We start from the raw sequence: 11,164 nt of genomic DNA on the forward strand, positions 1-11,164 counted from the left end.
TGGAGAGACACACATGCTCGTGGGTAGCTGTGGTCATCGCCCATTTTTGTGATATAAATCACAGCTGGAATGGGTTGAATTCTTCCACACGGGGCTTCCCTGTCTGTGTCTGGGTCTATTGTAGAATCAAGGCACCCGCCCCTTTGAGATAGTGGAAACGAGACTATGTGGTCAAGAGATGACCTTGAACTTTGATCCCCCTACACACTTCAGGTCCCAAGTGCTGGAATTACAGATTTACCACCCCCACCCCAGGACTTCCTGCATGCTAGGCAAACACTCTAGCAAGTGAGCTGTACCTGTAATCTGGGAGGAATGAAAGTCAGCGTCACGCAGATGGAAGAGTGGGGTTTAGAAACAATTGCCATCTTTAAGCTACACAATCAAGTAGCAGAAATCAGAACGGGGGGGTGGGTGGGTGGGAGAGAAGGGCTCTGTCATTCAGTCCAGACATCTGTGGTTTCATCCTGCTGCTGTGCAAAAACACTCCGACCAAAAGCAACTTGGGGAAGAAAGGGTTCGTTTGACTTATTTTGCAAGTCATGGTCAAACATTGAGGGAGTCAGAGCAGGAACTCAAATAGGAACCTACTGTAGAAACCAGGAAGGGAAGTGGCTCACTGCTCCTTCACAGGGTCCTGCTTGGCTCCTTCCTTAAACAGCCCAGATCCATTTGTCCAAGGAGCAGTGCTGGGGACGCCCGAACCAATTAAAAACAAGATAATCCCTCATAGACAAGCCCACAGGCCCATCCGATCTGTTCAATTCCTCGGTCAGGACTCTCTTTTCAGATGACTTCAGGCTGTGTCAAACTGACAAAGCTCAGTAGGATATGATGTGTCTCTCAATCACTTGGTTGCTCTCAAGAGTAAATGAAACCTTCCCCAGCTGGTCCCGCCTCCTCAGCCAGCTGCACAGGAACCTTTCCTCTCTCTCCTTATCTTGATTTGCCATTTCAAGTTATCGAAGCCAAACCTATGATTTAGAAGCCAGATCAAGCAGCTCTTCACCAACAGGGGCTCTTGTTTCTTTTGTGCGCTCCCTTTGCTCCAATGTAGCCCAAGAGGTTTCCAGTTAGAGTACAGGGTCTGCTGAGAGAGGCGTCTGTGTCCCCTGCTACCTGGAGGTACAGTCGTGACTAAAGGACCTATGAGGACAGTGTGTGACACTGCGAAGGCTCACGGTGAGGAGCTAGGCAGTGTAGACATCGCAGTGGATACTTTCCTAACTGTTCTCAGCTTTGTCTTGGAAGAAAAGCTGCATGATTTTCCTGGAGGGGGAAAAAAAGATTCTTCTTTGCTTCTCGTCCTGGAGGTTTGGCAATAGAATCACAGCTGTCTGCGGTAAGGCAAGCCTTTCCTCATGGTGGATTGGGAGCAGAGTCTGCTGGGTTTTGTCTTCAGTTCTGAGTCCATTGTGGAATCTCAGCAGTTAGGCCAGACACAAACACAGAGATTAGCCAACAGGGTAGCCTGGCAGGGATTTAACTCACGTGGAGACTTTCTCACGAACAAAAGGAAAACAAACCCGAGATACGGAAGCTTTACATGTCAATGCCTGTCCCGACTGTTGTTATCACAGGTCACCTTTTCGTTTATCCAGAACCTTATGGCAGACATGAGGTGGGCGGTGTCAAATCAAAGGATGGGGTTTAAGAGCAAAGGACCACGACGATTCCACAAAAGGCTTTAGGTGGGAATTTTGGAAATATAAAACACCAAACTATGCTAAAGTCGATGCTGAATGGTGGTTATGAAGAGACGCTTTTTTCATATGACAAAAACTGCCTAGGATGTGCCTAAGAAATTAGAAAACAGGGTTGGCAGGATGGCTCAGTGGGTAAAGGTGCTTACTGCCAAGCCTCTTGAGATGTAAGCCTCTAGGAGATGTAAGGTCAAAGGAGAGAATGGACCTGGAAGTTGTCCTCAGACCTCCACAAATGCATTGTGAAACATGCCGGACTACACACAGACAGACAGACAGACAGACAGACACACACACACACACACACACACACACACACAGGAAATAAATATAATAAAAACGAACAAAATAAAATTCTAAGGAAAGTTGTGTCCTACTTGGCACCAAGGAACTCGTTGGTGGGAATTTAGCTTCACTGCTTTCCTAGTCTCGCTAGTTAATCATCATTCCATTGAGCTGACTAGGTCCCTGAACATTGATAAAGAGGAAATGCCTGGAGGCTCAGGGTTCCGATGCTCTGTCCATCCGGTCAAGAAGGTGTGGCCAAGCGGCTCCTGACCTCATGGCAGCCAGGAAACGGCAGGGAGGTGTGGCCTCCTGCCTGTTTCTTCTTTCTTAGTCCTGTTAATCTGTCTGGGCTGCACAGAGTCACATTCAGGGTGGATCTCCTCCTCAGCGAATCCTCCACAAACATCCTTACTGACCCCTCTGAGGTGTCCCTTGGTCTCCTGGTCACGCTGACAAGGGAGATGAGCGAGCATACTCTGTTTTATTGCTTCTGGGACCATCGTGGGGTTGAATGGTTGGGGGACATGCCGCGTTCAGTTCATTCAGAAAGCAGATGGGTTGGGACCTTACACAGGCTTATAGAAGGCCAGAAGATGCACATCAGCAGAGAGCTGCAGACTAGAGCTGACCAGATCCAATACTGCTGGTGCTACCCCGGGCCTTTCATGGACTGGCATCAAGGCCAAGGATGCCTGGCCCTCTCCTCCCCTTGAAATTAAAATAGGGACATACGTGGGGACAAGAGAGCATAGATGCTTATGTCCCCACAGTCCCTCTCCCCCAACGTTAACGGTGCATAGAAGGCACCTCTTCTCCCCTTACCTCACTGTGAGAATACATTTCGCCATGTACAGGATAGCACGATGACGCCATTCTAGGGATAAACCGTCAGATCTGCATCTTAGATGGGCAAGTCAGCTTTAACCGCGAGGAAGGAATTTAAAACACACATGCCATCCTCGTTACTACCAAACCCCAGAACTCTTCAAGAATGCAATAACATGCCGTCTTTCCCCTCTGCTACAGAGCAGCCTGAACTGCCCCCAAATCGCCGTGGAATGTCTTTCTCGGCCCCTTTCTTTCTCATTAAAATGTTTGCTTGAGAGCTTGTGTTCTGTTTCGGTTTTCCTAGCCACCCTCACCAGAACAGCTTCCCTCTGGTCTGTCCGGGACGGGCCCTCACTTCCCTTGCCTCTCTGCTACCCAGCAGCAGCCTCCTGAGTGCCCCCTTCACCTCCTTGTTCCTGAGCGTGTAGATCAGAGGGTTGAGGAGCGGGGTGACCATGTTGTAGAAGAGGGTGAGGAACTTGCCCTGGTCCTGGGAGGAGCTGTTTCCCGGCTGCATGTACATATAGATGATGTTTCCGTAGAAAAGCGAGACCACGGTGAGGTGCGAGCCACAGGTGTTGAAGGCCTTTTGCCGCCCTGCGGCGGAGCGGATTCGCAGCACAGTCCTCACGATGTAGCCGTAGGAGAGCAAGATGAACACCAGCGGGGACAGCACGATGCCGATCGCCAGCACAAAGACCGTGCCTTCCACGGCTGCAGTGTTGACACAGGCCATCCTGATGAGGGCCGGCATCTCGCACAGGAAGTGGTCCACCCTGCGGCGCCCGCAGCGGGGTAAGCTGAGGGTCACCGGAGACATGGCCAAAGAGTTGGCCACTCCGCAGCTCCAGGCTACTGAGACCAGGCCTATGCAGAGCCTGGGGCTCATGACCACCGTGTAGTGCAGGGGCTTGCAGACCGCTACAAAGCGGTCATACGCCATGACGGCCAGCAGGAGGCACTCCACACCCCCCAGGCCCAGGAACAGCACCAGCTGCACAGCACAGCCCACATAGCTGATGGTCTTGTCCTGCCCGCTCAGGTTGTAGAGCAGCTGTGGGATGGAGCTGCTGGTGAAGCTGAGGTCCAGGAAGGACAGGTGCGTGAGGAAGAAGTACATGGGGGTGCGCAGGTGCGGGTCCAGCCTGGACACCAGGATGATGGTGCCGTTGCCCAGCAGGGTCAGGAGGTAGGCGGGCAGGAGGACCGAGAAGAGGACCCTCTCCAGCTGGGGCCGGTCAGAGAAGCCCGCGAGAATGAAATTTCCGAAGGTGCTGTCATTGGCCGCGTCCATCTCTGATGCACCTGAGGAAGACATCCATACGGACAATGATCAGAGTGGACAGTGCTTCTGTCGTTTATTATTCATTTACAGTGATGTAGGACGAGACTGAGTCACATATGCGGCAAGCCAGTCGTCATGGGCAGAAACGGGACCGAGTGCTGGTTTTGACCCAGCAATTGCTGCTTAGCGAATGGGCCTCACTCACTCTAGTCCCGCCTCTAATTCTGTGAAGTGAGTGATGAACTGTGCTGCAGCCCAACTTTTGATTCCCCCGAGACCCACAATCCCAAGCTCCTGTCCAAATGCAAAGAGCACAAGATAAAGTCACAAACAACTAACCAGTAGTATTTGAAGATGCCCAACACAGCTGACTGGACACTGGGACATCACCCATGTGAACTCATGTGGGTTCATTGACACACAGATATATTTTTTAAATAAATATGCTGGAATTTTTTTTCCTAGAGATTTTCCATAATTTGTTGATTCAAGAATGGAATGGTGTTACCTAGAAATAGCTCTAAAATTTTTAAGTTTGTCATGTTGCAAATGTACAAGCTTATATGTACATATTTTGTACTTTATAACCTACTGCAGAATACAAATAAATCCGTTATAAGCAACTAAAGTTTGTTAAGACAGGCAGGAGCAAAGAGCATCTGGAGTATTATTCCCGGCAGAGAGGGACGTAAGCAAATGTGACGAAGCACTGTGCCACATCCGGGTCAGATGAACTGTGGTCTGTGGCTCTGCTTCAGTGGTTCGGTCATCCCCTGCTGCCCTTGCTGTGGTCGGAAGGGTCAGAGAACCCACCCCCAACACCACCCATCTCCAGTTCAGTAGCCAGCGGTCACCAAGTGCTGTGTGGCATCTAAGAGTGACTCTGAGGTTCCCATACGTTTTCCACTCTGCAACACAGAGACTCTCGAAATGCTCTCTAGTGAACTGCCGCCGTCATCTGCGCGTCTCTGCACGGTTGAAGGCCTCCAGTAGTTACTTAGATGGGAGTCGAACGTTCTACGCAGACTTTCAAAAGTTTTCAAAAGTAAAGGTGGTGGACACCCTTAACAGCTGGATTCAATTATTTATTTGGGGTGATGTTTATTCCAAAGGCACTTTCTGTCCTTTTTATTATTATTTTTAGTGAATTTTGGATTTTTGGATAGAAAAATGACATAGGAGACAATAGGTTACCAGTAAAAGCACATGCTCATAAAAACTCTTTCTGGGCTGGCTACTTAAGTGGTATGTGCTTGTTTTTCCTCCAAAGTACATGGGAAATACTGTTTAAAGAAAAACTGGAGCCAGGTGGGGCGGCCCATGCCTTTAATCCCAACACTTGGGGAGGCTGAGGCAGGTGGATCGCTGTGAGTTCGAGTCCAGGACAGCCAAAGATACACAGAGAAACCCTGTCTCGAACCCGCCCCCTCCCAAAAGAAATAAAGAAAGAAAGAAAGAAAGAAAAAAGGAAAATTGAATCCCAATTAAAGTTTTTTAAAATTACAGTGTGTGTGTGTGTGTGTGTGTGTGTGTGTGTGTGTGTGTGTCTGTGTGTGTTTTAGCTCAGCTTTGGAGGTTTGAGGAGGTCAGCTTTCAGGAATCAGGTTTTCCCTTCCATTATGTGGGCTTGTGGGGATCAGATTCAGGTCATCAGGTTTGGAGGCAAGTTCCTTTACTCATGAGTCTTCTCGACAGATGGGACAAGAGAGAGAAGGCCTGGGCCCAGGTTCACACCCTGCGGGAGAAGGCTGTTTGACCCAGCTCACAGCTGAACAGCACATGCAGAGCCCCTGGCCGCTGTTTCCTCTTTTCCTTGTAACTGTACCACATTCCAGGAAAGGTGGAGAGAAAGGAAGGGTCTTTCTCTCTCAGGCTTGACCAAAGTGTAAAAAAACACATTTTCTATACCGAGTTCCATTCCCTTATTTCTTTGGCATATAGGAAAGCTGAGGTGGCTTACATGCCCTGCACCAGAGCTCCATGGAGCATAGGCATGAGGCATGAGCACATTCATGCATGGAGTTTAAGTTAATTCATAGTTTTTAAGAGATCAGCACTTCTCTGTACACCTTAAGTTTGTACGTGTTGTTTTAATAAAAGAAACACGTTTGTCTTACAGAACTAAAAACTGAGTATTTTCTCTTTGTCCTATTAATCTCATGTGTAGAAGTCTGCCCTGCATTTATTGACCCCTCCCCCCAGTCAGAGGATACACACCCTCTGGACCATCTTCACAACATCAACACACACAGATGGTCCTGGAAACAGTGGTGCATCACTGTAATCCCAGTGCTCAGGAAACAGAGGTGGGAAGATCAGGAGTTCAAGGTCATCTCTGGCTACACAACAAAACAAAATGTATGGTGAGAACACACGAAAAACTAAAGAATAAATAATCTTTTATTTTTTCAATTTTTCTTCTTTCTTTTTTTCTTTTTTCTTTCTTTCTTTCTTCTTCTTCTTCTTTCTTTCTTTCTTTTTCTTTCTTCCTTCCTTCCTTCCTTCCCTCCCTCCCTCCCTCCCTCCTTCCTTCCTTCCTTCCTTCCTTTCTTTCTTTCTTTCTTTCTTTCTTTCTTTCTTTCTTTCCTTCCTTCTTTCTAAAACAAGGTCTCTTGTAGCCCTGCCTAGCCTAAAACTCACTATGAAAATCAGGCTGGCCTCAAACTCACAGAGATCCTCCTGCCTCTAACTCCGAAGTACTGGATTAAGGTGCATACTACCATGCCTGGCAATAAATCTTTTTTTTTAAAGTCACTCATATTTTCTAAGTATCATGTGTCATATGATACTTATGTATGTCATATGCATATTTCATTTCATATTTCTCTTAAATATACAACATGGTTATTGTTGATTATAAACCATATCTTCATGTTTTAAATTGCTGGTTCTCAGTAATCAATGAGAACATTTCTCTTGTTTAAAACTCACTTGTTTGTTAACCTTTTATTTTCCTACAAGTCACTTCTTAACTTCCTATTTTGCTGTAGGTTTTTTTAAACCAGATTTTTGAGAAAAGATGCAAAAACGGATCTTTCTTAATTTCATACCTTACTCTACAAATGTATCCTTCCAGACACCTGTTATAGTTTAAGGAAAGTACATATATAAACCTGTCTCTCTTTCTCTCTCTCTCTCTCTCTGTGTGTGTGTGTGTGTGTGTGTGTCTGTGTCTGTGTCTGTCTCTGTTCAGGTGCCTGCAGAGGCCAGCAAGGAGTATCAGATCCACTGGTGCTATGGCTTTAGGTGGGAGTGAGCCTCCTGATGTGGGTGCCGGGAATCCAACCCTAGGTCCACTACAAGAGCACAAGAGCTCTTAGCCGCTGAGCCATCTCTCCAGCCCTGTGAGTGACAAAATGTTAATCTTTGTTTATCTTTGTCTCTGTCTTCTCAGAGATCATGACCTCAACTCTCCTTTCTTTGCCGAAGCTAAACATAACAGAATGAGAAAGGAGACTAGGAAGGAAGGCGCAAGAGGCTGGAAGCTCGAACAACTGAAATGGGTCTCCAGTCCCTGAAACAACTGGGTGCTTCAAAGCATGCAGAATTCCATAGTGTTTGAATCAGGAACCCAGAGAAGTCAAGGAATGGGGGATTGGGAACTGAGAAACAAGTCCTAGCACTGTGAAGGGCTTGGGTCTGATTTTCAGGACAGGCTGAGTTCAGATTTTCTTCCTAATATTCGTTTTCTCAACTGACGGGAATATTTTGTGACTTTTTTATGTCTAACAGGAATGTTTGCACTTGTGGCTCCCAAGCCATTCGTTCCTAAGATGTTACTTCACTGGCCCTCTTTTAAAAAAATCATCTGGCTTATCTCTTTGTGGATCTCCTGTCCCCGCCAACCCTAGGTCCTTCATTACCCTTTCTTTCACAAGACTCCCTGCACTCTGCCCAAAGTTTGGCCATGGGTTTCATCATCTGCTTCTGTACCCTGCTGGGTAGAGTCCTTCAGAGGCCACCTGTGGTAGGCTCCTGTCCTGTTCCCTGCCCCCTCCCTCTTCCAAGATCCAACCCATTTGCCTTTCTGAGTAAGGATTGATCATGTTACCCAGGGTCCTCCTTCTTGCTTAACTTCTTTAGTTGTACAGATTTTACTATGTTTATCTTATATTATTGGTCTAATATCCACTTATAAGTGAGTATATACCATGTGTGTCTTTCTGCTTCTGGGATCTGGGCAAATGAGACTGATGCTCCAACTGGAGACCATGAATAGAGATAACCTAGAACTCCTACACAGATGTGACCCATGGCATCTCAGTCTCCAAGTGAATTCCCTGGTGATGGGAGCAGGGGCTGTCTCTGACATGGACTCAGTGGCTGGCTCTTTGATCACCTCCCTCTGATCGGAGAGAACAGCCTTGCTGGACCATGGAGTAGGACAATGCAGTCAGTCCTGATGAGACCTGAAAAAGTGGGGTCAAAGGGAAAGGGAGGAGGACCTACCCTATCAGTGGACTTGGGTAGGGACATGGGAGGAAATGAGTGATGGAGGGTGGGACTGGGAGGGGATGAGGGAGTGGGTTACAGCTTGGATACAAAGTGAATACACTGTAACTAATAAAAAATAAATAAATTAAAAAATCATCTGGCTGTCATGCTCTCTTGGGGTTTGTGTCTCTGGAATCTCCAGATTTTTCATAAGGCACTATCTCAAGTTTGATTCTACTGAGCTGTTGATTTCTCTAACATGAGAGTTTTGTGTCTTTTCCTAAGACAAAAACAATATTAAAGCACAAACACAAGACCTGGCATGGAGACAGGTGCACCATCTCCACGCAGCAGCTTCACAGGATGGCTCACTAGACACTAGAGGCTCAGGCCTCTCTTCAAGAAAAGGGTACTTAAGGGGCACAGGGCACCTTTGCTGTCTGAAAGGTGGGGAAGATCTACCTCCTTGCTCCTTCTAAATCAGTCTCTGGAGGGACATCCTTTCTCCTGAGCCCAGGACCTTAGCATTTACAATCGGCTTAGTTATAGGTTGATAACAGCCTTTCATGTAGACGCCAGGGGCTTCCCTTGTCAAGGCAAAGCTGAGACCTCCTAAGACAAGGAGAAAAATCTTATTTCATCTTCAGGGAGACAAGCCTGAAGACAGAAGTTGAAAGGAAATGACACCCCAGAAGACATGACAGGAGGATGTGGTCAGTTGTCCCCTCAGTGAGGGATGTGCCTGCAGACCCTAGAAGGCCCTCTCCCAGGACAGCTGCTTACAGGCCCTCACTGTGAAGCCTGCCTGCTTAGAAAGGGTAGATTTTTTTCTTCTTTCCCTCTATTTCCACTTTCCAGGAAATTTCCATTCTTGCTCTTTGAACATTCCCCTCACCCTTGCTCACACAACTGTTGAGACTCCACTCCTCAGAATGCTTCTTCCTTGCCCTCTAACTCAAAAAGCATGTCAGCTCCCCACCCCTCACCCCCTTCCTTCCCTCCTTGTCTCTTCCCAGCAGCTACTGAGATCTCCAGCCTTCCTGCCCTTTGGTTTCTTAAACTCCAATGAAATAGAATTGTCCTTGCATTTTCTTCTGGGTCTATTTTTAAATTATTTGATCTACATGGATAATGATCTGCAAAAGGAACCTGATGTGTCCCTGTGACATTAAACTAAATAGATACCCTTCCATGAACTAAGTGGAGTTTCCTGTGCTGGGGTAGCCTGAGCCAGGTACATCCTTCCAGCGTTCACACCTGGACAAAGAGCAGGCAGGTGCTCATGCTTTCTTGTCTCGGAGAAACACTTCCTCTTTTTCCTCTGGCTCAGAGGGCAACAGGGGTAGAACCAGACCCTAGGCTGGAGCCCTGAGTTTTCCAACATACTGAAGATGTTTTCTTAGAGAATGTGTTGCCTAGCATTGAGAACAGAGAAGCTGCTCATCTGCACGGAGGGGCCCTTTCCCTGGGAAGCGTCTCTACGGCTTGTGAGTTTGGGAGCATGAGCACACAGTGTCACAGTGAGGTCACCCGTGGGTGCTGACGGGCCAGACTGTGGGGAATCTGCTTTCCTGCGTGTACTGGTCCATCTCAGAAGTGTCTGCACCGGACTGGAGTCAACGCTGTGTGCTTTTGCCAGATCTTAGGGAGCCTGGCACTATTCAGAAGGAAATATTTTAGTTTACTTGGAACTTAATTAAATTAAAAAAATCTATTTTATTATTTAAAAGACGAAAGGTCCTGTCCTCTCCCCCCAAGTTTGAAAATGTAACAACAGTATGAAGGGTACCGGGTATGCTCTTAGAGAAGGGGGCCTGAGTCATTAGTTCCCAACAAGGAGCCAATACACATTTCATTACTGTTTGGGCATTGAGGGACTGAAACAAAACTCACATCTCAGATCTCATTTTCTTTTCTTTCTTTTTTTTTTTTTTTTTACCTAAGAAGAATCAATTTTCTTTTCCCAGAAAACTCTACTTTCAATATGAAGGTACGACAAAAAGTTCGTGTTGTCTGTGTTCATTTAGCACGTCTATACCCAGTCCCGTAAAAACAGCCCATCGCTTACATTTACACTTACAATGTGTGTTCTCGTGCTGCTGCTGTCCTCTGAGTGACTCTGTGTGACTCTCCTTCCCCACTCCCGGGGAGCTGGCACAAGCTGGATGGGCACTCTGCCCCTGAGCTAAGCCCACAGCTTGTCTGCTTAACAAACCAGCGGAGACGCGCGGGTCTCCGAGACGCAGCTCCCAGAATCAGACCCTACTCACAGTCGTACCTGCATGTGGACTCGGCATTTCAGTGCAGAAGGTGTGGCCCCGCAGGAGACCTAGGTCAGAACACGCAGGGCCTTCCCCATTAGATGCACACAGCTGCTGCAGCTGGAGTTGCTGTGGAGAAAACCAAGGTGCCTATCCCCGGCCTGGCGTCATCCTCTGTCTGCCGGGTTCTGATGATCGCAGAGGAGAACGCTACAGTTGCAAAGATGCAGCTCTCCAGAGAAGATGGGAGGGAGAGTTCTGTGAGGGTCTGGATTCATCAACATCCACAAGGGAGGCCGGGGCAGCCTCTCCTCTGAATCCCCACGCTCTGGGCAATCTTCTAACCCACCAGGGTCATTAGCACG

The 11,164-nt window shown here is 47.6% G+C and overlaps 1 protein-coding gene across 1 annotated transcript; it reads right to left on the bottom strand.

Annotated features, from left to right (window-relative positions):
* Positions 1 to 3,054: 3,054 nt before the first annotated feature.
* LOC110552158 (olfactory receptor 2W3-like) lies at positions 3,055 to 4,171 on the bottom strand. The gene has a single exon (XM_060365020.1). It carries the CDS (start codon positions 4,135 to 4,137, stop codon positions 3,130 to 3,132), a length of 1,008 nt encoding a protein of 335 aa, XP_060221003.1. The 5' UTR covers positions 4,138 to 4,171; the 3' UTR covers positions 3,055 to 3,129.
* Between the last annotated feature and the right edge of the window lie 6,993 nt (positions 4,172 to 11,164).

This window comes from Meriones unguiculatus, chromosome 11, assembly GCF_030254825.1.
Source record: "Meriones unguiculatus strain TT.TT164.6M chromosome 11, Bangor_MerUng_6.1, whole genome shotgun sequence".
In the NCBI taxonomy this organism is placed as follows: Eukaryota; Metazoa; Chordata; class Mammalia; order Rodentia; family Muridae; genus Meriones; species Meriones unguiculatus.

Coding starts and splice junctions, on each gene's coding strand:
- LOC110552158 (XM_060365020.1), bottom strand. CDS start 4,137: ATGTCTTCCTCAGGTGCATCAGAGATGGACGCGGCCAATGACAGCACC.